Below are 27,585 nucleotides of genomic sequence, written 5' to 3' on the forward strand. Positions count from 1 at the left end.
ACAAGATTGTAAACAGGGAACCAGAGACATCAATTGGCAAGTGAGAACAACTACAAACAAAAAGAGGGAAAAGACTGTGTAGTCACAGAACTTCTAAATGGTGAGGAAGTTAAGAGAGTTGCAAGATAGAATGGACTGTTCTAAACTTGGGGATAAAATTATAACCTCGGAAGGAAGGTTGGGCAATCCTACTTCCGTAGTGATACTGCCTCGGAAACCCAAGGAGGGGCCTACTCGAGGGCACATAACAACAACAACAACTAGTGGATTTGCCCAGGGCAATACAACATCTGATTTCTTGACTGCTGCTTCCATGGGTGTTGATTGTGGATCCAAGTAAAATGAAATCCCTGACAATTTCAATCTTTTCTCCATTTATCATGATGCTGCTTACTGGTCCAGTTGTGAGGATTTTTGTTTTCTTTCTGTTGAAGTGTAATCCATATTGGAGACTGTAGTCTTTGATCTTCATCAGTAAGTGCTTCAAGTCATCTTCACTTTCAGCGAGCAACGTTGTGTCATCTGCATATTATAGGCTGTTAATGAGTCTTCCTCCATATAGTTCTTCTTCATATAGTCCAGCTTCTCAGATTATTTGCTCAGCATACAGATTGAATAAGTATGGTGAAAGGATACAACTCTGACACACACCCTTTCTGATACTGTATGCAGTATCCCCTTGATCTGTTTGAATGATAGCCTCTTGATCTACGTACAGCTTCCTCATGAGCACAATGAAGTGTTCTGGAATTCCCATTCTTCACAGTGTTATCCATAATTTGTTAGGACCTGCACAGTCAAAATGCCTTTGCATAGTCAGTAAAACAGAGGTAAATATCTCGAATTCTTTGCTTTCAAAGCCACCATTCATCTATCAGTTTTTTGTACTGTGGTAGCTTGCGTGTTGCTGTGAGGCTGGAAGGTATGCCATTGGTAATTCAAATACAGTCTGGATCACTTACATGGACAGGTTTCACTGGAGCTCCCAGACTAAGACAGGCTAAAACAGACTGAGAAGAAGGATAGGGCCATCTGCTTTTGAAAAAATTGGCTACTGAAAACCATGTAATCACTGTCATTAAAGTACATGTACAAACTGTTGAATTGTGTATATTTTGCTATGTATATTAACAACAGCAAAATAAAGTTTTTGGGGAAAAATTCAAAGTGAAGAAGTGGAAGTGAATGACTCATTCTGCCAGTGTTCAGTAACTGCTGGTGTGTGAACTGATGGAGTGTGGCATGGTGGGACGCCTGCCTGCTGGGCTGGGATGTGACTCTCTCATTGGCAACAGAATGATAGAGACACACCTCAAAAATTAGGCAGTATATTTCAGTTTCAGCATGACAGACCTATTCTGAGTTGTCATTCAGAAACTGCATATTTGTGGAGGAACAACTTTTGAAAGGACCAGGTGTTAGAAGTTTGGAGATAACAGTCCTGCCCCTGGAGCAGGCCAAGGCTCTAGCTGGCCATTAGCAGCACATACTCTGTCTACAGCTTGCCTCAAGCAACAGACTCTTCTTTTCTTTGAGACTTTTTCTGAATGTTACCTGGGCCTCCCAAGAAAACACCCAGCTGGGCATGTAAGAAGGAACTGTGGTGGTATAGCAGTCAAAATATTTAGCTGCTAACCCAAAAATCAGTGGTTTGAACCCACCAGCTGCTCTGTGGAAGAAAGATGGGGCAGTTCTACTCTGTCCTGTAGGATCACTATGAGTCAGAATCTGCTTAGTGGCATTGGGTTTTTGGGTGGTTTGATTATTTTCACCTGAGTGCTTTTTCGTCCCTCTTTTTGCAGTTGGAGGAGACCAAGCTTTCTGCCTCCGAGGAGCTACCTCAGACTCATACCGTTCCCAAAACTACAGCCCTTTGCTTAGGACATGATGCCGATACAGAAGATGACCCATCCCCAGTTGAGTCGCCCCAGGTGCTGGACCTCAGCCAAAAGCCTCACATCTCAGGTTTCCCCTTCCCATCAAGGTGGACATCCAGGACGAGCCCAGGTGCAGCTGCTCCTCAGTTTTCCAGCCACAGCACTTCTGCCTCATCCCCGGTCAGTAGTCTCCAGAGTTGCCAAGAGAAGGTGGAGCCTCAGAGTTGCTCTGCTGCCAAGGTCTCCTCTCTGGAGCTGGTCATTCCCCAGTCGTCCCCATCTGTGGTGCCAAGGCCTCAGTTCCACTGGTCACCACAACCTGTGTCCTCTGAAGGTGGAGTTGCTGGGCTGGGCAGGAGGCGCCTCTCCTTCCAGGCTGAGTACTGGGCCTGTGTGCTACCAGATTCCCTGCCTCCTTCCCCCGACCGCCACTCCCCTCTCTGGAACCCAAATAAAGAGTATGAAGACCTACTTGACTATACTTATCCCCTGAGGCCTGGACCTTCACTCCCAAAGCACCTTGACAGTCATGTGCTGGCTGACCCTGTGCTGCAGGACTCTGGTATAGACCTGGATAGCTTTTCTGTCTCCCCAGCAAGTACTGTAAAATCACCCAGTAATGTTGCCCATAGTTGCCCACCAGCAGAGGCCACTGCCCTGCTTTTCTCTCATCCCAGAGAGCCAAGCCTTAAGCGCCAGCCTCCAGGAGTGCCCCAGAAGCAGGGCAGCTTGGGGTTGCCATCTTGTAGCCAGCTTGCTTCCTCCCCCAGAGTCCCAGGCTGTAGGGCTATTCCTTGGCAGAGCAAAGAGCCCACCCTGAGGGGCTCGAAGGTCTGGCTACCCATGGGCACCCACCTTGAGGGAAGCTCTCCCACACTGAGGCCACAAGGTAGAGGGTGGCCCTCATCTAAGCCAGAGAGGGAGAGGCGGGCCAGCCAGGGTGTCTCTCACCCCACTTACATGGCGTCTGGATGGAAAGCAGAAGAGATGGAAAGCGAAGATGAGTATCTTGCCCTGCCCACTCGGCTGACACAGGTTTCTAGTTTGGTTTCCTATCTAGGTTCCATTCCCATACCTGAGCCGACTAGGGCAGCCAAAGGACAGAGTTCCCTGGAAGTTTCAGATAGTGATGGGCCAGCTTCATTCCCATCACACTCTAGCCAAAGCCAGTTTGCTCCTAGGGCTGCACTCCCAGAGTCGTGGGACTCTGGGGGACAGAAGCACTGTTTCCTGCGCTCGTTGGACCAGGCCCGAGACTCTGCAGGGGAAGGTAATTTGGTGAGCAGCCAGGCCCTAGGGGTGCCCTGTGGACCACTGAAAGCACACCCCCCCTGCCAGGCCATACTGGACCAGCGGGCATTCTCAGACTCAGATGCTGATGGGCATACTCTCAGGAGAGGAGAGCAGGGAAGAGAACCGCTTATGCAATGTGTGAAGGTAAGGACACTTGACATTTCAGGGGCTTTGTGGGGTGATATCGCAGTCCACTGCCATCAGAATAGTGCTTGTTAACACTGACAGCACTTTTTATGTGCCAGGTACCCTACCTTACCTTATTTAATCCTCACAACCTGTATCAGAGTACTATTGTTCTCATTTTACTATTGGATAAAGGCACAGAGAGGTTAGATAATTTGCCCAAGACCTCACAGTTAGCAAGGGCTGGAGCCAGGAAGGGAGCTCTGGTGGCGTGGTGCCTAAAGTACTTGACTGCTAACCAGAAGGTTGGCGGTTCAAACCCACCAGGCACTCCTCAGAAGGAAGGTTGGGCAACCTACTTCTGTAGGGATGCTGCCTCAGAAACCCAAGGAGGGGTCGCTATGAGTCAGAATTGACTTGACGGCAGTGAGTTTGGTTTTTTTGGTTTGGAGCCAGGAAGCACACCCAGACTGGCTGGCTGCAGTGCCTGAGCACATAGCCACCTCCCCAGTCTGCTTCCCAACTCTCCTGACCTTGAGGATATCAGGAAGTGTTCTGCACAAAAAGCGTTCTGCGTCTGGATATATTTCATACATGCTGGGCTGAAGACAAAGGTTAAGTGGCTTTTTTCACTGCAGGACTTCCCATACTTCAGTACACCAAAGTGATGTGACTCACCAAAGTTACAGGCATTATTAGATGCACCATTTTGTAGACTTAGCCACAGGACCTTCTTTTTGTAGCCTGCTTGTTAATTATGCAGATAAAATTAATACTCCATGGAATAGGGGCATCAGCGTCAGATCTGAATTTGAATGAAGGTACTGCCTTGGGAATTCTGGCTCATTCTCTTGAGCTTGCTTATCTGCCTCTTAGGGATGTTGTGCAGACTAAGTGATACATATTGAGGGCTTCTCACTATCTGACACATGATGAAGGTTCAGGCATAGTGGCTGTCAACTCTGAGGGTCCTGCTGTCCTTGCCTCCTGGGAGTGAGTGTCCCCACATCCACAGCAACAGCCGCCCACCCCTAACCCCTGCCCCAGCCATTGGCCCATACTGAGAATGTTCGCTGGCACTTCAGTAGGGCTTTACCCTTCCCTGTGATGCCATGTGGATTATTTTATTTGTCCTGTGAAGCAGATAGGACCAATGTTACCTTGGACCTTTTTTTGTGATAAAAGATACTACCATGAGGTAAAAGAGCTTGGCTCACAGCCTCCTTAGAGCGAGCAGCCGGCGGCAGAGCCTAGGGGCCCCACTTCCTGGGCAGTGGTAGGGGCAGAAAAGAGATGATTTATTTTTTTATTTGATTGTTTTGAGCTATGGGTTCAAGTTAGTCATGATCATAGTCATTTATTTTCCATTCATGTTTCCCACAGAAATAGTGGTAGAGTAGCATGGTGCTGACCCAAGGATTAGTTTCTGTGGCAGGCATGCCCCTCTGGCTTGTCCCCCTGCCCCTGCCCCTGCCCTTAGCTGCTCCACTTTCATATGTAGGGCTGTGTTTTTTCAGCTTGTCATTTTTGGTATCTCATCAGGTTGAAGGGAAACAAAATAGGGTGGGGCTTTTCCTCTTGCTCTGGCAGAGGTCTAGAGTCCTGGGGGCATGGGGAGTAGGGGGTGGGGAGAGAAGAGGAGGGAGGGGGAGCTCCGGGACACGCCCTGATGTTAACCTCTTGATAATTGTGAATAGCAGTTCGGTCAGAAACAACAGGCATTCTTTTGTCTAAGCAGACATTTTGCTGTCAGCTGGAAGAACTGATCCACTGGCTGTATAAGGTAGCAGACATGACCGACCACTTGATTCCACGCAAGTCCAGTCTTTCAGGCCTCAAGTCTTCTCTGCAGCTTTACCGGGTAAATACGTGGTCCTGGCTTCTGGCTTGTTCACCACAAAAATGGGGGCTGAATTACTTGATTACAGAGTCAAATCTCTATAGTTATGTTGTGACTCAAGTGATTTTAACTTGAAATGTAATCAAAAGCCCCTTTTCAAAATCTTGACATTGAAAAACTTTATAAAATATATGACTTATTTCCCTGGCCCATAGAGTTGGGAGAAAATACATTATATTAATCTTTAGTCAGAAATACTTAAAAGAAGATATGCAATATGTGGCTAATTGCCTTCATGAATACCTGTCTCTTTTGCCATGACACCAGAACTAGATTGGTACCCAGCTACCATTACTGGATGATTTGATCAAAGATGCCATAGAAGAATCCTGATCAAAAGGGGAAAATTGCAGAACACAATTTCAAATTCTTACGGACACTAGACTTTCTGGAGCCATCGAGGGTGGATGAACCTTTTAAATAACTGTCCTGAGGTATCTTTAAACCAAACATATTCCCTGAAGTCATCTTAAAACTGAACAGTTTAGCTTAGCTAGTTTAAAAAAAAAAAAACAAAACTCTGCCTAGAACAACATGCTCTTTTAATAACTGTTTATATTGGATCAAAGTGACAGCTGCAACTGTCTGAAAAGATTAGAAACGTTGGGGGGCAGTGAGTTTATATTAATGGTGGAAGAGGAACAACTTAGAAATGGAGGGTGAGAACGTAACCAGTTTCATTAAATGGTACATGTAGAAACTGTTGAATTGATATATGTTTTGCTGTGCTGTGTATATTCTCAACAGTAATAAATGATATAAAAAAATATTAAGGGTAATTTGCAATTTAATTTTTCAAATGCCTCAGGATTGGTAAATAGGGAGCAGCACTGCCCGTTCAGTAGCCACTAATCACATACGGCTATTTAAATTTAAATCTTAGTAAAAAGAAGATTCCGTTCTTCAGTTGCACTGGCCGCATTTCAAATGCTCAGTCCCATAGGTGTTGCAGGGCTACTGCATTGAACAATGTAGACAGGGAACATTTCCCTCATCACAGAAGGTTCTGTTGGACAGTGCTGGTATTCTAAGTGTTTTGGGTTTTTGTTTTTTGGTGGGTTGTGTTTTATTTTTGCCTATTCCATTAAGGTTCGATACTGTTCTGTTACTGCTTTTTTTTTTTATTTAAAAAAAAATTGAATTGTGGCTTCTGGTTAACTTGACCCTAGAACCAGCATATTTAGGGTAGCTGTTTGTTCTAATTTACATTTGTTATTCAAGCATAATTATTATAGGTTCCCTTTTCAGTCTGTGAAGTATTGTGATTTGGATGATAAATTACATAGTCGCCCTAAGTATAACATTAACCTTGGCTGAACTGTCAGCATATCTAGTTGGCCAAGCCTTTCTGATAGTTCTGGCTGGACAGAGGGCCTAAGTTTTAACTTTGGGAGCCAAGTGACATTTAGGGGAGTGGCCTCACCTGGGTCTAGGTGGGTGGGGCAGTGGCCCACCCTAGTGGGAATGCTCTTTCCTACTTGTGTACATGAATCCCTTGCCCTGGGTGAGCTTGAGGAAGGAAGGGTTTGAGGCCAGGGGACCTCAGTCTGCAGCTTTGTGCAGAGAGCTATATGCAGTGGGCCTTAGGAGGTGCCCCCGTGCCAGGCTCTCTAAAGGAAGTTGCCCTCCTTGGACTTACCTTGATGGCCTTTCCTAGGTGACTCAGCCCCCATCCAAGGAGCTGCTGTGCCACAGGCCCTCGGAGCACAGGGCCAAGTGGAATAGCTCTGTTCCTTCCATTTTATCCCTCATACCATCCATCTGTCCATCTGTGCATCAGCTTTCAGGCCAGCCAGAAGCGACCATCACACCTTGTGGGTAGAGCTGAGATCTGAGCCAATAGTTAGCCCCGCAGGCCAATGAGATCTAGTTGTCTGGTGTCACCACACGGCTGTGTCAAAAAGCAGGACTGCACTGTCATCCTATTCGCCTGGCTCATGCATATGTATGAACTACCTTGACTCTTGCTCAGATTGAGATTCTTGCTTTAGCATAAGTAACTGTATGTGGAAATACATAGTTAATTGCATCTTACGTGTGACTCATTTTCTCATATTTTGTCTTAATTACCCAGTGGGTTGAAGATGGTATAGAAAGTACATAAACTCACTGCCATTGAGTTGACTCTACTCATAGAGACCATTCCTTGGGTTTCTGAGGTGGTATCTCTATGGAAGTAGATTGCCCAGTCTTCCTTCTGAGGAATGGCTGGTGGGTTTGAACTGCTAGCCTTCTGGTTAGCAGTCAGGTGCCTCAGGCATTATGCCACCAGAGTACTACTAAATAATAAAATAATAAGTATCATGGCAAAGGAAAACTGAAGAATAAAAAATAGTAAATCCAAGAATAAAATTGTTGTGTTGTTATGTGCCATCGAGTCGGACCCGACTCATAGCCACCCCTCCTTGGGTTTCCGAGGCAATATCACTATGGAAGTAGATTGCCCCATCTTCCTTCCGAGGAGTGGCTAGTGGGTTTGAACCACCAGCCTTCTGGTTAGCAGTCAAGTGCCTTAGGCACTACGCCACCTTGAAATGTGAACCAGCAAGTTCTTCACCCTGAAATAAAGGTGAGCTGTGGATTTGATGACACACATTAGCAGCTAACAGAGCATCGCAAACTGACAGCTACAGGGTTTGGGCCACAGGAGGGGACAGCTGCTCAGGAGAGTCACCATTTTCCCTGATGCCGAGGCCCAACAGGAGTTTGTCCTGTAAGTGCTCCTTGACAGGGGCACTGGCAGGGAGGCATTACTTAAATGGCAGATGCCTTGTGGTTCTTATCGGGCCCATTAGAAAAGACTCTTGTATTGAGTTCAAAGGAACCCCATGAGACACACCAAAGAGAAGCCCTAACTCCAAGCTGCCCATGAGCCGGGCTCTGAGAAGGAAAATAAATCTGTTGTCAAAGTGTAAACAGGCAGAGTGATAGACTATATTTATGTTGGGCTCAAAGGTGAAGTTAAACGACTACAGTGTTTAACTGGGAATTCTGAATCTGGGTGGGTTTTATCTTCCAGGGTAGAGGGGAATCAAGCTACACTGCACAGTATTCATTTTGAACAGCTTCTTACAAAATGATAGTAACAAAGCTTCTTTTTCTTTTCTTTTATGATTTGTGTTAAGAAATTTAAGAAAGATCTAGATGAACACCAGTTCCTGACAGAGAGTGTCTTACAGAAAGGGGAGATTCTTCTTCAGTGCCTGTTGGATAATACCCCAGGTGAGGTGTTGGAGGTTCTGCATTTAGCCAGAGCTTAATCCACTCAGCAGCAGGCCCAGGGGCTCAGAGACTCAGGCAACCACACTGTCACTGGTAAGGAACTAGTATTGCAAGGGCCCCTCCCACACATACCCATTGCCACTGGAGTCCCAGACTGTCTGATGGCACCTCATACCACCACTGCCCCTCAGCTCTTCCTTCCCAGCTGCCCCTTGCAAGCACATCAAAGTGGGCAGCCTTGGTTGGGGGGGGGGTGTCCCCCATTATCTCCAATTCTGGCTGAATTCCTCTCTGGTTATCTGCTTTCTTCTGCTTTGGAAAAAGATTTGGTTCAGAGAAGGATTCTCACTCTCAATAGGATTTGAGAACAGTCAGCCTACTCCAAGGCATAGAGGAAGGAGGAATGAACTGATGAGGGGAGCAGGGGGGCAATATGAATGCAAACTATACTCAAGCCCATTTGACAGCATGGATTCCCAGTTTAGGAGAGTAGAAAGATCACAGGTTCCAAGAGAATGCAGGGTGCCAAAGATCTGCATTCATTAGCATCCTTGCAGAGACTGGGGAGGCAGGGGTTGTGCACGTTAAGAAAGATAAAACTAGGATAGTGCTAGGCTGAAAGGATGAACTGATAGACCTGCAAAAGCAGCACCTAATTTTCTGTAAGACTGTACAACCTAGTGCTCAAAAGGTCCAGCTTTCTTACGCTTTGCCTTGTGTTTTGGAATGAGGTAGGGTTTATGTTGAAAGCAAAAAGCATAAGCAATGCTGGGAAGAACACAGTGCTTAACAGGCAGTGAGGGGGAACTTTCCTGGAAGAAATGTTGGGGAGGGGGTGTCAAACAGCGCTTCTAAACCTTAGCCTCGGCACTACTGACAAAATTTTGAGTTGAAGTCTTTCTTTTGGGGGTGCTATCCTCAGAAGAGACTCTGAAACTTGCTCTTGAAAGGAGAGTAGCTAAAACAAATGGAAGAAATGACAAGATAAAAGAGCTGAACAGAAGATTTCCAAGAGTAGCTCAAGAAAACACAGTCAGTAATTACAATGAAATGTGCAAAGACCTGGAGTTAGAAAACCAAAAAGGAAGAACATGCCTGGCATTTCTCAAGCTGAAAGAACTGAAGAAAAAATTCAGGCCTCAAGTTGCAATATTGAAAGATTCTGTGGGCAAAATATTGAATGATACAGGAAGCATCAAAAGAAGATGGAAGGAATACACAGTCATTGTACAGAAAAAAATTGGTGGATGTGCAACTGTTTCAGGTAGTGGCATATGATCAAGAACCAGTGGTATGGAAGGAAGAAGTAGAAGCTGCACTGAAGGAATTGGTGAAAAAACAAGGCTCCAGGAATTGACAGGATACCCATAACAATGTTTCAATGAACAGATGTTGTGCTAGAGGCACTCACTCAGTTAGGCCAAGAGATTTGGAAGACAGCTTCCTGGCCAGCTGACTGGAAGAGATCCGTATTTGTACCCATTCCAAAGAAAGGTGATCCCACAGAAATAAGGAAATTAGTGAACAATATCATTAATATCACATACAAGCAAAATCTTGCTGAAGATAATTCAAAAGTAGTTGTAGCAGTATATTGACAGGGAACTTCAGAAATGCAAATTGGATTCAGAAGAGGACATGGAACGAGGGATATCACTGCTGATGTCAGATGGAGCCTGGCTGAAAGCAAGAATACCAGAAAGATGTTTACTTGTATTTTACGATGCAAAACCATTCAATTGTGTGGATCATTAACAAATTAGGGATGACATTAAGGTGAATGGGAATTCCAGAATACTTCATTGTGCTCATGAGGAAGCTGTACTTAGATCAGGAGGCTGTAGTTTGAACAGAGCAAGGGGATAATGCATGGTTTAAAATCAGGAGGGGAGTGTGTCAGAGTTGTATCCTTTCACCATACTTATTCAATCTGTATGCTGAACAAATAATACAAGCTGGACTATATGAAGAACACAGCATCAAGATAGAACAAAGAGTAGCTAAAGCAAATGGAAGAAATGACAAAAGAGCTAAACGAGAGATTTCAAAGAGCAGCTCAAGAAGACAAAGTCAAGTATTACAATGAAATGTGCAAAGACCTGGAGTTAGAAAACCAAAAAGGAAGAACATGCTTGGCATTTAATTAACAACCTGTGATATGCAGACAGCACCACCTTGCTTTCTGTAAGTGAAGATGACTTGAAGCACTTACTGATGAAGACTAAAGACTTCAGTCTACAGTATGGGTTACACCTCAACATAAAGAAAATCCTCACAACTGGACCAATAAGCAGCATGACAATAAATGGAGAAAAGACTGAACTTGTCAAAGATTTCATATTACTTGGTTCCATAGTCAACACCAGTGGAAGCAGCAGTCAAGACATCAGACAACGTATTGCATTGGGGAAATCTGCTGCAAAAGACCCCTTTAATGTGCTGAAGAGCAAAGATGTCTCCTTGAAAACCAAGGTGTGCCTAACCCAAGCCATGGTGTTTTAAATCACCTCATATGCATATGAAAGCTGGACAGTGAGTAAGGAAGACCAAAGAAGAGTTGATGCTTTTGAGGTGTGGTGTTAGCAAAGAATACTTTTTAGTACCATGGACTGCCAGAAGAACAAACATACCTGTCCTGGAGGAAGTGCAGCCGGAATGCTCCTTGGAAGCAAGAATGGCCAGACTTCATCTCACCTACTTTGGTCATGTTGTCAGAAGGGACCATTCCTTGGAGAAGGATGTCATGCATGGAAAAATGGAGGGTCAGTGAAGAAGGGGGAAGACCTTCAAAGACCTTCAATGAGATGAATTGACACAGTGGCTGCAACAATGGGCTCAGGTATAGCAAGGATCGTGGGGCTGGCACAGGACCGGGCAGCGTTTCATTCTGTTGTACATAGGGTTGCTGTGAGTTGGAGCCAACTGGACACACCCAACAAGAACAAATCCTGTGCATTGTAGGATCTTCCACAGCAGCCTGGCTCCCACCCTCTAGATGCCAGTAGCACATCTTTACCCCTGGTTTGTTGTTGTTGTTGTTATATGCCGTCGAGTCGGCCCCGACTCATAGCGACCCCTCCTTGGGTTTCCGAGGCAGTATCACTATGGAAGTAGGATTGCCCAACCTTCCTTCCGAGGAGTGGCTGGTGGGTTTGAACCGCCAGCCTTCTGGTTAGCAGTCAAGTGCCTTAGGCACTATGTTTAGACAACCCCAAATGTCTCCAGACATTGCTAAATGTCCCTGGGGAAAAATAACCAAAAATACTGTGGAGAGGTTTCACTGGACAAGGAGCCACTGAAGAAGGGGTTTGAGCAGGAAAGTGATTTATCTGGTGTGAATTACTAGAGCCCATTCCAGTCCCCTGCCCTCTTAAGGCCTTTGTTTTGGCTCTTTCTGTATTCCCTCCAACTTGTTTTTTGGTTCTTTGTTAGGGCAGAAATTCAGTACACCTAGCTTCTTCACCACTTAAAATTACACCAGCATTTTGCCAGAACACTTACCATATGCCAGACAGGGTGCTGAAGCAGTTGACGTATCAATCTTTTTCATCTAATTACAGCTCTGTGAGATACAATGACTACTCCCTTCTTCCTGTTTTTAACTTGCCTTGGACCTCACAGCTAGGAAGGTGTGCAGCCTGGCTTGAGCCCAAGGCACCAGCCTTGCTGCTGCCACAGTGTCTGAAGGTGCAGGCTCCTGAGTAGGACAGGAAACACATCAAGGAGGCACATGTAAAAATAGCTGTTTTTAAGGCTGAGTTCTTTGATCTTTATTAAAAAACCAACTCGGTAATGCTTATCAGTGCTTTATCTGTAGTATCTCACTTTGCTCTTCTCTGAAAAGGGATCCAAAGGTATTTCACTGGCTTGTGGGTTTTCTGACATGTATCTATACATTTACTTTCAGACTGACATACTGTACTGCCCTTCTGCATCCTCTGCTTGAAATTATGGGGAACTTGGCTGTTCTTGTGAAAATCACACATGTTCCCCTTGACAACACTACACATTCTCTCAGCAAGGGCCATATCTGCTCTCTTCAGGAGCACATTGTGATTCAGTGAAGGCAGAGCCCCAGAGCCAGGTCGTCTTCCTCCGCTTCAGCGTTATCTTAAGGATGTGAAGGCATCATTTTCCTTCCCGTCCAAATGTCCCAGTCTCCTCCTGCCATACACCTACATACAAGAATCTGGCAGGCTGTCAGAACTTTTTGACTCAGCTGCATAAGCACATAGTCCAATTGTTCTCACACTCAACTTCCTTATCATTGTGGATCAAAGGGCTTGAACCTGTTGGCATTAAGCCAAATCTGACCTCTGTATACTTTCATTGTTAAAAAACAAAAATCTCACTCAGAATATATTTTTTCCATTCTTATTTTCAGCTTCCCTTTCAAACATTACAATAGAAAGTTTAAAAAGGAGCTTCATCTCAAAATAAAGGTTCAAAAATGCAGTAACAAACTAAACCCACTGCCACTGAGTCAATTCCAACTCAGTGACCTTATAGGATAGAGCAGAGCTGCTCCCATGGAGCTTACAAAGGTGTGAATCTTCACTGAAGCAGACTGCCCCATCTTTCTCCAGTGGAACTATTGGTGGGTTCAGACAGACCTTTGGTTAGCAGCAAGCACTTTAACCACTTTGCTACCAGGGCTCAAAAATAAATGACCCCTGAATTCGCACAACACTCGGGACTGAACAGAAGTCTGATGAGCGTAGCTGGCAAGAACCCAGTACAGTCACCCCGAAAGCAAGCTTTATTACGCACGCACTCTGGCCACACGGCTCTGCTTGCCTTGACAGCACTCTCGTGAGCTGTCAGGACAGCACTTTGCCCTGATGACGCTGCACTGCTGTGGCTTCCCAGGGGGTGGATCTCAACACAGCCAGCCTGTGTTGCTCCTTCCGCTCATCCAGTCAGCATTGTCTGCACATAGGCAGCTTCCGTTCTCGCTTCCTTTGCCAGCAGATGTTGCAGCTGTGGCAGGAAACTTGGGAGTGAGTTAGCACAGCTGATAAGGGCCCAGGAAGCTACAGCAGTCTTTGTGCCTCACAAAAGAAACTTTTTAAAAGAGAAAACAAGCCTGCTGTGCGTGAGCACTCTAGACCTAGCCCATCCCTTCCTCACATGCAACTCTTCTAACTCAACATAAGGCATGAATCTTGGCCTCACCAATACTCATTTTAGCCTGTGTTCAGTTAATTTTCTCTGTTCAGTTGGGACCACAAAAAGGGATTCACAGATGTTCCCAAATACATTAATGAAAAACCATTACTAGACCCCCATAATAAACCCACTGTTGTGGAGTCAGTTTCAACTCAGCAACCCTATAGGACAGAACTGCCCTATGTAGGGTTTGTAAGGCTGTAAATATTTACTGGCAACTGCCACAGCTTCGCCCATGGAACAGCTGGTCCACAGATGAGCGCTTTAACCACTGCACCACCAGGGCTTCTTACACCCCCATCCCAAACCAAAACCCCTTTGCTGTCAAGTCAGTACAACTCAGCTATCCTATAGGACCAAGAACTGCTTTACAGGGTTCCTAAAGCTGTAGCTCTTTATGGATGCTGACTGCCTCATCTTTCTCCCACCTGGCTGGTGGGCTTGAACAGCTGACCTTTGGGTTAGCAGCTTAATGCTTCAGCCACTGCACTACCAGGGCTCCCTTAAACTCTCATAATGCGACCAACGCACTGCCATCAAGTCAGATCAGACTCATAGCGACCCCTCCTTGGGTTTCCAAGGCGGTAGGTATATTTCTACAGAAGTAGATTGCCCAACCTTCCTTCTGAGGAGCGGCTGGTGGGTTTGAACTGCCACCAGAGCTCCTTTAGACTCTTACACATATGCTAAAATTACAGCTCACCCAACCAACAGGAGGTGATAGGACCCAGTAGCAAGGCCCAGAGTTCTAATCTTGGCGTGTTGTTTCATTTAAGCCCTTTGTCCAAAAGGATCTCTGTGCACCCTGTGTCTCATCTCTTAATTTGGTTAATACCAGTCACCATAGAACCCTGTCTGTGTGTCTATCTTAAGACATAATGTTATTTCAAAGTGGAGCCAGTGGATCTTCTCTCACCTTTAATCAGAGGTTAACAGCAAAGATCGCCAGTGCCACAGAGGACTCTCCAGAGTCATTGGGGAAAAAAGTGAATGCTCCAGAATGGCTGCCTTGTTCCTATTTTGTGCAAAGAAACACCCTTGTATGTTCTGTTGGGAAACACTAGCAGGGCTTTTTGTTTGTTTTGCCTAATTGCTTTGAACCTCATTTGTTAGTTTTAAAGGACGTCCTGGGGAGGATTGCGGAGCAGTCTGGTGAACTGGAGAGCCACGCAGATCATATGTATGACTCTATCTTAGCCTCTCTGGACGTGCTGGCTGGCTGCACCCTCATCCCTGACAATAAGCCAATGACAGCAAAGGAGCACCAGTGTGAGGGGTTTAACCAGGTAAGCAGAGCAACCAGAAGAAAATCTCTTTAAAACCTACTGCTGATTTGATTAGGCTGTAGAGCTCCCGTGCTAACCGTAAGCTGGTTTCTTAGACATTTGTTGAGCTCAAAGCTTTGAAATGAATGTGCGATACTAGAGGAAGATAACCCATGGTACTGAAAAAGGAATCACAGCCATTGCCAGGAAGAAAATTGGGGTCTTGCTGTGGTGATGAGTCTTCAACCCACTGGGCTGCTTTGTGTAACTGGCTCACCCTTCCCTGCTGCTTGTTGAGGACTAGGGTGTTCAGTGATGCTCTCATTTCTATAGCAGTTTCTTTACCACCCACCTCTTCTCCCCACCACCCAAGGACAACAAGCAAAACTTACGTGTAGCTACTTTATTTCTGCACAGGATACCTCTTCAGGATGGGGCCATTATTAGGCTGCCCCTGTTCTACAGGCTCTTCTCACCTAACTTATTTGGTCCCCCATCATCCTCAGGCAATTCTCACAGCACCAAGTATACGCAGAAACCAGTTACTGATAACTCTAGATACCCCACCCTTCCAAAAAGGCCCCCACAAAATTTTACTTTACACTGCCTTCAAAAAAGGGCCAAGAGTATTCTAGGGGAAAAGGGGAGGCATGCCTTAGACACTTAGAAAAAGGAAAACCAATTAGTACAACTTTGTTTTGATCCCTGAGGAAAGTCAAAGAGGGGAATGGTGGGAAAAGGATTGAGGGGAAGAGTGCTGATGGGTTTTCCACTGCCTAAGCACTCTGTGATTCCACAACTGGACTCTGATCCCAAGAAAAGACTGAGAACCAACTACGTTGGCAATTCATACTTTATTTGACCACCACCATCCCCCCCACACGAGCCAATATGCTTATAGTACTTAATTCTTAAAAAAAAATTTCTAGGTGACAATTCACTCTAGACAAAGGTGAAGGATAAAATCTCAGCATGTTGAGAGCAGGGAATTGCTGTATTTGCATCAGAGTAGTCTCATAGTAATAGTCACATTAGTTCTAAAATGAAGTGCTTAGTTCAAAGATGATTGCTGCAGTGATGTCCTCCTCTAAGCGTTAAGCCTGTAACAAATGCTTCTTTTTCTCTTTCAGGCATCTTCTCAGGTAGAAATGTAATGTCAGCCCCAGCCTGGCTGGTGGGAGATAAAACTTTCAGAAAGTACTTGCAAGAGTCATTTAAAACTGAAGTCAAGGGGAAAATTAACTAACTTCTAGCTTGAAATGCCTTTCTCTTCCATGAAGTGAGGGCTATTAAGTTACTGTTTTTTATTTAAAATGAATCCTTCCAAACTAAGGTTTTCCTTTTGGTGCGTCTCTACAAAAAGCATGTGGCTTTTCAAGTTTTTGATAGTAATGATAAGATGACTTCGTTTCTCCCCCCTCTATTTAGTTAAAAATGGCAGACAGAGCTCCTAAACTATGCCACCTGCTGAGAAATTTCACCTGCTGAGAGGCTAGTAGGAGAAAGAAGTTACCAAAGAAATTACCAAATTCTTGACATTTTCAGGCACACAGGAGGGTCCAAGAGACTGAAAAAAGTGAATGGTTGGCCAGGGGCTTGGATCTTTTTATAAAATGAAGCCTAGGTTATTGTAAATTCCTCTGAAGATTTTAGAAGAAACTTTTAACCCTTGATGTGCAAATGGAAAAGGGGGGTTGGGAGAATGAATAGCCTCTACACATTATTGTGGATCTAATCTTAGGACATCTTTTTGTCATAGGTCAAGGCTTCATGCTCCATCTTTCTAGCTAATATTTTTAAAAGAAAAATGTGCCAGGGACTTAGGGAAGTGCCATTGAGCTTTGGCAGGATTACAGAGCTAATTATCAAACATACAGTTACTTCTAGGAGGGCTCATCCCTCCACTCCTCCTCCCTCCAGAAGGTGACAACTGGTAAAGGAAGGGAAGGAAAGGGATAGGATCAGTTTAGTTAGTCACAAAAACAGACTGTCAATAGTGAAGGAAAAGAAGGGAATTCTATGGATTAACCATTTAAAGCACCAATCTTAAAGTTTTTTAAAAGCAAAAATGATCAGTTATTGCTGTTACCTGCAGATTCTGCAAAAACAAAAGCACTTTCAAAAATGTTTTTTGGGGGCCATCAATGAACATGGAAGGAAAAAGTTGTTTTGTTTTTTTCATTGTGTTTTTAGTATTACAGTAGGCCAGTACTTAAGGAAAAGGTTTTTCATACTTAATTCCAGGTTTCCAAAAGTAGACCATGCTATGAAACCCTCCATAAGCTGAATTGCTGTAAAAGCTAAGGAGCAGTTACCATTAATTTATATGGGAAAAATTCTAAAGCATTTTCAGACCCAAAAAATAACCTACCAATTATCACATAAAGCCTAAAATAACACTCATATGTAATGTGCTCAGACACAGCTCATAGCTCTGGTGGCTTTGCGCTCAGACACAGTTCATAGCTCTTGTGGCTTGATGCTGAGATATGCTAAATATAGTTCCTAGGGAAGGAGATTGGTGAAGCTACTCTCACTCCTTAGGGTGTGCACTGTGTCTTTAGTGGCTCGCTTGCTAAACAGCTTTTCACCTTTTCCCCCCATAGAAACGAAAACCCTTGGTTAGCAAAAACAAGTACTAATGTACATTTTTCGTAAAAGTGAAGAGGCGTAGTGAAAAGCACAGGGGTACCTGTATAAAAAATTTTCAGACCCCTTCAAATTATCATTTGAGGAAGGCACTTGAGAAAGATCTTTTAGGTTTATAAAGGGCATGATCAAAATTAAACTGTCATGATTCTACCATCTCTGTATTAATCTTCATTTCATATGTAGTGGGACTTAAAAACCACCTTAGCAAATAATTATATAAATGTACATGTAAAATATTTTTAAAAACCTGGGATTGATTAAAAAAAAGAGACATGTCTCTAATGGCTTGTTTTTAAATTGATATATTTCATCTCTTTGATGTGGGAATTGGGATCATGCTTTTCCATTAAGTATGTTACTGAAGAGCCCTTAACAATTAGACCCATTTATTTACTACTGTATTTGAAAGGCACTCTTTGTTAGCATATAAATTCAAGATGACAACCCTATAGAAACAAGCTGGTTAATACAGCAGTTGATGCAGTATATGGTATTCTGTTCCCATACAACCTATATAATCAACTTCAACTGACAGGAATTATTTTGGAGTGCCCTATTTCCTGAGAAAGTGCTACCTTACCTAAAATGATTTAAGCTATTTCTGTTCCTCCCCTTTGAAATTAGGTGTGACTAAAGGGTGCCAATTCTGTGGACCTGGCTGTGAATGCCTCTGAAGAGTCTCAATCCAACTGTTAATTATCTTCAGCAGTGCTTTAAAGAGTGTAAGATCTCCCTTAAGATTCAAGCGGAAATGGCTGCAGCCTAGTTAAACACTGCCAGTGGCATTTCCAAGAGCAGACATGCAGGGTTAGATTGAAGCAGCCTGGCTGCCAACCCTGGCTTACTAGAGGTGGGTTTTGAAATCCCAAGTTTACTCCTGGTAATAAAATATCTCAGTAGTTTCTTAATTAACACAGTTTAGCAAGTGGCAATACTCAGAGCTGGACTGGTAGTTTGGAGACCTGGATACTTGTTGCCGCTCCATGGCTAAGCTCATCTGCAAATGGGAGATGATGGCAAGACATGACTAGAAGCTTGAGGGGAACGAAAAGAAGAGTTGCTGTGAAATATGCTAGGATGGCAACATGTATACTAAGGAAGCTCCAGTGTAAGCAACTCTCGGACTAGAATGGCTGTCATTCAGCAAGGATGTCCTGAGATTGTGAGGACTTCAGTCTTCATAATTTAATAATTTACCACAAACACTTTTGTTTAAAACATGGCAACTGGTAATTACCTTTTTAAAGTGGACAGGTTTAAGTCCACAGTAGATTAAAAAGGTTTGTACTTAAAAATGAGGGGAGAAGTGGAAATACGTGGTTCCTGCATTTATGGGCATATACATAAAAACTAAAGCATGCTGAAGCATCTTGTGGCAAGGGCCAGTCATGATTGCCATGTGGGAAAGAACAATTTTCAAAACTAAGTATGTAAATATGCTTGCATCTTAAATTCACGTGATGTTTTTTGCGAACTCACCGAGAATAAGCTGCTGGTTTAAAGGACTTAATGTATAAAACTTAGCATGACACTGCATCTAACATTTTGTATCACTCACTCAGCTTCTTTAGAAAACAGTTCATGGATTTTACCCCTGTATGCTATAGTGATATGGTTTTTTTTTAAAAAAAAGGCAAGAATCTCTTAAAGCATTAAAAGATTTTCACCCAAATAATTACTGGTAACTGGAGGAATTTGTCAGTTGCCTTATATGAGGATGAAGAGATCCAACAAGCACGTCTATAATACAAAGTAAACTATGATTTTATTGTGAAATTCTCATAGATGGAAAATTAAATTGAATATTTATTCTGTCCATATCATTTTACAATAATCTTAGCACTTATTTTTGTACCATGTATTTCAATTGCCTGTTTAGTGAAAAATAAACCTTTAATTTTTGGCTTGTTTTGAGTTTAAATTTTATCATTGAATTAAAGACCCCCACCATAAAACATGTTGCCAACAGCCACTTCCCAAGCTCCTAAATGAAGATTGTTTTGGCTGCTACTTCAACCCCAACCAAAAAATTTGACGTCAGTCACCTCCTAATGCCAAGTGTTAGCGAAAGGGTTTTGTTTCCCATCATAAAAACAAACCGTAGGATCCTTAAGGACAAAATTTTCTTATGTGCAAAATTCCACCCAAATAAATATTATTTCTCATTTAACAATTCCCACCCTGCATTCATGCTTTCAGTTTATTTTTAGGGATATAATTTCTAAAATTAGGGCAAACAGTGAATTTCCTGCTTTAACTATCCTCCAACCTAAGTTATACAACTGTGGAGGATAAAAGAGTTGACATCTGACTCAGCCTAGAAGAAACAATATTAGCACACGTGTTAGTCTCATCTCTTGCCAGTTAGGAAAGGTGTGCTGCTTCCTGCTCAATCACAAGTGAGTAACAAAATGTAGATAAATGAAGCCATTTCAAATGGTTTTAGAGAAGGATAAGCGATTATAGGCTAGATAGCATACATTCTAAAGTTACTTGTTTTCCATACAATTTAATCTTCCTGAACCACTAAGGCTGGTTAAATCCCTAAAGGCATAGATGCCTCCCTAGGTCATTTATCAGGTGTTAGCTGGGAAGCATATTTAGATGATGCTCTAAAGTAGATCTACGATGCCCTGGTTGCACACACAAAAAATGGCTGTTTTGAGTATAATGCAAGGCTATAATTCCCTTTAACCATAAGAATTAAAACAATACTTATCACCATACAATTTGATATTACTTCCAATAAGTACAATATTTATTAAACATATCTTCAGTTGTTTTGTTACATAGTGTGCAACAAATTACAATATTCTGCAGCCACAAATTATATGCAGAGTATGAAGAAACTATTAATCAGATAGTGTAATCTTTCCATTTATAACTCTACAAGGAAGAACTAGCAAATCAGATCTTACATATAACATCTCACTAAACTTTATGCATGGAAAGTGACAGACACTGGTAGTGCTGTTTGATACAAAATGGCTGAACTTCATCTTCAGAAGACTAAATAAACCCGACATCTAAACATGCCAATATAAACATCAAAACAAAATATATTCTAACCAACCACGGGAAACAGTCTGATATCAGGAAAGCAACAAGTATTACACACATTATTTTATAAACCAGCACACAAAGGTTTAAAACAGTTCTGAAAATGAAGTTAGCTGTCTTGAGTCAAGGGAATAAAAAAAAAGTCAGTATTGACCATTTACAATCTCTGACCTTTGTGGAGACGGTAAGAATCTGTTGTAGTGCAGCTACATACAGTACAATTCAGGCAATTTGTTTTTTCACTTGGGTTCAGATTGCAAATTCACTGCTGTGAGAAAAGGACGGAGGCAAATTTTAGCAGCAACCTCCACCTGACTGCTTGACTGGAGTGCTCTGAATTTTAACATTGGACTTCTCTGCACCACCAGCTGTTGCTCCAGGGCCCATCCGCTTTTTAATCTCAGCTGCCATTGTCATGAAAGACTGTTCTACATTCGTTGCATTCTTAGCACTGGTTTCCAAAAATGGAATTCCAAGGGAATCAGCAAATTCCTAAGAAATAAGAAGGCAAAATTTTTATTTTTTTTCACTTTGTAAATTTCTACCACCTGAAATGGAGAGTAAGGAAAGACTATGGGTACTGGATCCAAACAGATACTATGCAAACATGTGGTCATGGTACGCTACTATACATAGTTTAAGATAAGATGGTTGTGTGGCTGTTGTATCCATACCCATACATGATTCAAATTCAACATCTTCAAATTCAGTTTTGATAATGAAATTTTAAGCATACCTTTGCTGTTGTGTAGTCTACTACTTTCTTTGTGGTCAGATCACATTTATTCCCTACCAACAACTTGTTGACGTTTTCACTGGCATAACGATCAATTTCCTGCAGCCACTGTTTAACATTATTGAAGGACTCCTGAAAAGATAGATATCTTTAAGTAGGATAATGTAGTTAGTTCTGGGGACAACTGCCCTAATGAAGCAAGTAATACACAGAAGAAGTATCTTTCTTGGCCTAACATACAAATAAATAACCTTGAGAAGAAAATACACATTAAACTACAACGCAGGCAAATTTAATTGTTTTAGATTATGTAAATTAATGGTTTGAAATTTGATAAAATTGTGGCTTATGAATAAATAGCCTGTTGGTTGCTACAAGAACTTTTAAAAGATGGTACTAAATAAACAGATGCAGAATAAAGATGCTAGTTCTTTTCCTAATCATATTGGAGGGGATAAAAACTTTCATTTTTAAATATTTAGTAGCACTATGACTTGAGATGTCCAAATTAGCATCATTTCTTTTCTCCCCTATCACCCACTCAATACTTCTAATGGCCTGAATCTGAATGCCTGTGCTTCTAGGTATCTTCTAATTAGCTATGATTTCACAGTTGAGGTGAGATTTAACAAGTGCTACTGGTAGCGTAGCACCTAAGGCACCTGACTGCTAACCAGAAGGCTGGGGGTTCAAACCCACCAGCCACTCCTCAGAAGGAAGGCTGGGCAATCTACTTCCATAGTGACACCACCTCGAAAACCCAAGGAGGGGTCGCTGTAAGTCAGGTGTGACTTGAGGGCACATAACAACAGGAAAAATAAATTGTATTTTTCCAAGTTGCTATTCTCTGCAGCCCCCTCCTCACAACCACCTAACAGCTTATCTTCAGATATTCATTCTCCTCTTAAAATCCTTCTTTGGCTAATCTTACTCAAATCCTTTATTCCTGAACCACATCCTCAATGTTGTTGTGTGCCGTTGAGTCCGACCCGACCCATAGCGACCCCTCCTTGGGTTTCTGAGGCAGTATCACTACGGAAGTAGATTGCCCCATCTTCCTTCCAAGGAGTGGCTGGTGGGTTTGAACCGCCAGCCTTCTGGTTAGCAGTCAAGTGCTTTAGCCACTATGCTACCAGAGCTCCCAATAGGCAGAGACTAATTCTACTTTTGGCAATTCTGACAAGTGTAACTGCTAGACAAATTCCTAATTAATACTTAACACCAAGCAAACCACAATTTCCTACAAATTCTTGCCTGAATAATCAAAGTGATTTCCTGGATAATAAATACCATCAACCGACAGGCATTTCTTTTCACCTAGAGATCTGTCAGATAAGGAGTGAGATCATTAAAACTTAAACTAGGAATATGTTAAAAACTGACCGGATTTTAAGAGCTTCAACATTAGTATAAATAAATCTTTCAAATTAAAAGCAAATATAAAACTGATCACTAAATTTTCTATTTACTAAAGGAAAATACAAGATTTTGGTTGACCAACACATTATTATTTATACAAATGATAGAGAAGGGATGTAACAGTGGACCTGTTTTAAAAAGTTTTTTTTTTCCACATGAGTCATTTATATTTTGGCATGGACAACATTTTCTGTCATATAAACAATACGGACAGCTTACACGTAAGTAAGAAAACCTGAAATATTCATCAGATAGTAGTAACTTTCTGCTTTGTTATTGTTCTCTTGGAACTTACCTGATCTGTCACATCATACACAACTATGATGCCATGGGCTCCTCTGTAATAACTGGAGGTGATTGTTCGAAATCGTTCCTGGCCTGCTGTGTCCCACTATTATAAAACAATCAAGAAATCCAAAACATACCATTAAAAAGAGTTGAAGAAAAGAGCAAGTAGAGGGAGAATAGCTTGGTTCATGTAGTTAAGGAAATTATCAGGATTTGACATGAAAACATTAGCCCTCTTAATGCTCACACTTCTGAGTTGCATGGTGATTGCTCCGGATCTGAAGGTCCTGAAAAGAAGGTAATGCCTACAATTTAGCGTGCAACTATGATAACAAAATTGTTCTATTTACCAGGATAGGCTATAAACTCTTTTCAGACCAGGAATCATGTCATATTTTCAGATTCTCCACAGCCCTTACCACAGTGCTAGGCACTGGGTATGAATACAGGACACAGGTTGGTTTGGTTAGGAAAGCTCTCTAACACAATATACACTTTCACACATAAGACAAATCACTTGCTAAACAACATCCCAGAGAGCCTGAGAGTACCTAATTCAGGTAACTACCAGTCAGGACAGTGCTTTAACCTACTCAGGCAGGTATTATCCTAATCCTAGGGAACACAATGTAGAAGGAAACTGATTACAAATGCTTTCACACAACTTACTTCAACAACAACTTACCAGACTTAACTATTTAGGTTCAAAAACCTAAAACAAATACTGTGTTGATGTATTTAAAGCTCTGGTTTTCAAAAAAAGTAATTGTTGGAAAATACCAAGAGGCAAGCTTTAACAAGGGCAACAGAATTTTGTGTAAAAAGGCAATCACTTCTTTTTAAAAATGTATTTTATAATTAGAATAGTTACTTAAAACACTCACAACTACTAAAAGATACTGATGAAAAGTTAACATCTTGATCAACAGTAATGAGAAAATAGTTGAATGGCTACCATAAAAAAAAGATGGCCGGAAGTCTAAGACAAGTGGAGAGTAAGATTCAGTAGTCTTTGGGAGAAGGGCACTGTGAAGTTTTTGGAGTCTCATTAAATTTGACATCGATTTCCATTTAATTTTATTTAAACAGCAAAATACACACACACACACACACACACACACTTTACATGTTATAATTTGGAAGAAATCTGAATATAGACTGGTCACTAGTTAAGTCATTAGTATCAACTTTGTGAAGTGTGATAATGGTGTTTACATAGTAAAGCAGAGATACATACTGAACTATTTAGGAGTTTTAAAAAAAATAAAAATGCATCTGCAATTTAATATACTCAAAGGAGGGAAAAATAAAATGAAGTAAATAGGTAAAATGTTAACAACTGTTACTCTAAAAACAGTATGTAAGTCACTAAAAACATCTATCCTTTATCTTGAATTATTAGCCTGGGAGGTCAGTAGAATATTTAGATGGATTCTATCAGTAAAGAGCCTCAAAGTCTTTAGGAAATCCTCAAAGTGTGAGCTTTGGAGTTAAGTCAACCTGACTTCAAACCATCAAATTTAGATCCATAGTTATTTACACTCTAGGGAAAGTCATACAATAGTTTCTTCACCTATAAATCCTAAGTACCAGTTGGTAAAGGGCTTTAAATGAACTAATGTATTTTTGAATAAAAGTTAATAAGGAATTGTAGCTGACTAAGCAATGGCATCTGTAAGTAAAATTTGTTACGTTCTTGCCACTCTCAAAACTTTTCTGATTCTGTATCCTAATAGCACTAACTATACCTTTCTGTCATTTTATCACCTTTTGTATATAATTCTCATTACCCTTCATAATAACATGGTAACTGGTTTTTTCCATGGTTGTCTCTCCCACTGAAATGAATTTCCTCCTGTGGTTTATTCATCTCTGTAACCTTTAATCTGTCCAATAACCTGGTATAAAGTACATACTCACAAAAATGCTTCATGAATGAGGCCTTCTATGGGTTCCCTATATGCCTTACTCTGCTGTTTTGTAATCACTAACTTTGATAAAGATACAGAAGTCACACTTATCAAAAAGGCAAAGGTGAAAGTAAAAGATAATTAAAATATAAACCAACAGAATAAAGACTTTTGAAAGATCAAGGAAACTCAAGTCAAACAAGATGAAATAGGAATAAAACAGATAAATATATTAGGGACAAAAGTAAAATTCTGCATTTGGATTTTAAAACCACCAGTCACAGAAGTGTTAAGACCTCCATTTATTAAAAAAAACCAAAAAACTCCTTAAGATCCAAACCCAAACTCAGGCTTTCTTTTTATGTCTATGAATCGGTTAATGATAAGAAAGGGCGACAAGGCCTTGTGATCCGTACCTCAGGAGGGAGGAGGGCGCAGAGTCCAAATCAAGGGAGGATTTATCTCATGCAGTCCACACTGACTTTGCCATACTTATAATCTCATACTGGATTTTAGGAATCACATTTTAATAAAAAGCACATATAAAATGCAGGAGTAACCACACTGCGAAAGTGCTTTCAGAAAGGAATGACTAACTTCAGAGGCAGAAGAAAGGTTTTGATAAGAATGATGTAAAGGGCAGGCTGCAGAAACAAGAGGAATTAATCTGACTCAAGCAGCTCCAAAATGCAGAGGAGTAAGAGAAGTTAAAGAAAACTGGCTTCAGCTCAATATAAAGAATTAACATTTAGAAATTATTTATAAATGGAACGAGAAGCTTTGAAAAATGGTAAGTTTCCCAAGAAATGTTCAAAAAGGCATCAGATGTGGAAAGAAAATTCCTACTGAAGATAAAAGGTAGAACTGAGTGACCTATAATATATCTTCTAGCCACAGGAAAGTAACATAAAATCACAAGATAGGTATTTCACAAATATACACCCAAATCTTATGAAAACCAATGAGGATACATAAGCATTTCACACCATACTTAAGATCAGAGGCTTAGATGAACCTTTTGGAAATATCCTCTACGATGCCAGGTATAATGTGTCAACTCTACATATAACGGGAAAAATTTATATGGCAGGTCATCTATTCATTGGTTGAAAGTATTTTAAGCCATTTCTGGTAAGTACATGCTTCCAAGTTCTAACTTAGAATATCAATTGTGTTTCTTTGTATCAAAAGGCATAGTTCTTTTGTCATTTCCTTCTTTTCCTCCTCAGACACATATAAACGAACAATTGGAAAAAAAGTCACGTATTAAACATTCATTCATTTGGGCATTTTATATCACCAATATTTGTGTACTGCCCAACAGTTTAAAAAGGGCTTTTCATATAAATTACTGTACACATACAGCAAATTCATTCTGACAACTACTTCATAAGTTAGCAAATCAAAGAGTACCACACGCATTTTAGAGATAAGAAACTAAGTCTCTGGAAAAGAGTAAGTTAAACCCATTATCTAACTAGTTAATACCAAAATAAGAACAACATAATTTTCAGATTCCAAATCCTGGATGCCTTCCAGTTCACAGTGTGTCATCTGCTCCATGGAAAGTGCAGTCAATGGTTTTCTGTTACCTCATACTAATAGCCTACTCTAAAAGATACTCAAATTTTTTTTAAAAAAAAGATCACTGATATGTCCATACTGGTAGTAACCAGACTCATATTAAAGAGACACACAACTGATATAATTTCCCATTATTAACTGAAGGTTGGGGATGTAAGAATGGATGAGAGTACAACAGGGACATGTAATATTAGAAACTTATGAGTCACTTCACTCTGCCACTAACTATAGGTAAGTCATTCAATCTCTCAACATCCATTTTCTAAACAGTGAAATGAACATGTTAGAAAAGCTAAGTTCCTTTCCAGCAACATAATTCTGTTTGTACAGAGCTGGTAAAAATAAAAATGCAACCATTGCTGTGGAGTCGGATCCAACTCATAGCGATCCCTCCTTGGGTTTCCGAGACAGTATCACTACGGAAGTAGATTACCCAACCTTCCTTCTGAGGAGTGGCTGGTGGGTATGAACCACCAGCCTTCTGGTTAGCAGTCAAGTGCCTTAGGCACTATGCTACCAGAGCTGGTACATATTATCAAATACTCACAACAGAACCAAATAAGTGTCTTCTCTGTTTCTTATAATGGTGCACACTACTCAGAAAAGCAATGGATATACAGAAAATGTCTTTTACTCACACATTCATTTGAGACAAGGTAAGCCTCAACTTATACCTTCACTGAGAAGAACACAAGAAAATGAGACTAGGCCCAAGTCTGACTTAAAAACAACATGTACTTCTCTGGTTTGGGAATAGAAAATCTGGTAAGGAAAATACTTAACAGAAATTAAATTTTAGACGATTGTTGGACTTCCGGTAAGAATGAAGGCATAGGCAGACAAGCAGCACAGACCCTCTTCAACAAAGAAAAGAAAAACCAATTGACAGAGAATACAGAAGATAATCCTGGAACCCTGAGCTTTGAAAGGAACTATACAGAAGTGGATTAGGCACAAACTAGTGGAAAAACCTGAATGAAAACAGTGAATACAGAGATGGTTGAAGCTGCGGACTCTCAGCTACTCTGAGGAGACCAACAGCCTGAATATTTCCAAGTGGTGGTAGGACCTGAGAACTGACCTA

The 27,585-nt window shown here is 41.6% G+C and overlaps 2 protein-coding genes across 2 annotated transcripts in view; one reads left to right on the plus strand and one right to left on the minus strand.

Annotated features, from left to right (window-relative positions):
- Positions 1 to 16,006, plus strand: part of CEP68 (centrosomal protein 68) — a 19,367-nt gene extending 3,361 nt beyond the window's left edge. The window contains exons 2-6 of the mRNA XM_007940135.1: positions 1,803 to 3,314; positions 5,035 to 5,157; positions 8,322 to 8,418; positions 14,701 to 14,873; positions 15,983 to 16,006. Of these exons, the coding sequence (XP_007938326.1) occupies positions 1,803 to 3,314; positions 5,035 to 5,157; positions 8,322 to 8,418; positions 14,701 to 14,873; positions 15,983 to 16,006 (1,929 nt within the window). The remainder of the gene's footprint in view (positions 1 to 1,802; positions 3,315 to 5,034; positions 5,158 to 8,321; positions 8,419 to 14,700; positions 14,874 to 15,982) is intronic.
- Positions 16,007 to 20,858: 4,852 nt separating this feature from the next.
- RAB1A (RAB1A, member RAS oncogene family) overlaps positions 20,859 to 27,585 on the minus strand; it is a 21,958-nt gene continuing 15,231 nt past the window's right edge. Inside the window, exons 4-6 of the mRNA XM_042780843.1 lie at positions 23,015 to 23,110; positions 21,301 to 21,432; positions 20,859 to 21,056 (exon numbers count right to left, since the gene is read on the minus strand). Coding sequence (XP_042636777.1) covers positions 20,859 to 21,056; positions 21,301 to 21,432; positions 23,015 to 23,110 — 426 coding nt within the window. The remainder of the gene's footprint in view (positions 21,057 to 21,300; positions 21,433 to 23,014; positions 23,111 to 27,585) is intronic.

This window comes from Orycteropus afer, unplaced genomic scaffold (genome assembly GCF_000298275.1).
Source record: "Orycteropus afer afer isolate SDZICR_OR568_19922 unplaced genomic scaffold, OryAfe1.0 scaffold00065, whole genome shotgun sequence".
Taxonomy (NCBI): domain Eukaryota; kingdom Metazoa; phylum Chordata; class Mammalia; order Tubulidentata; family Orycteropodidae; genus Orycteropus; species Orycteropus afer.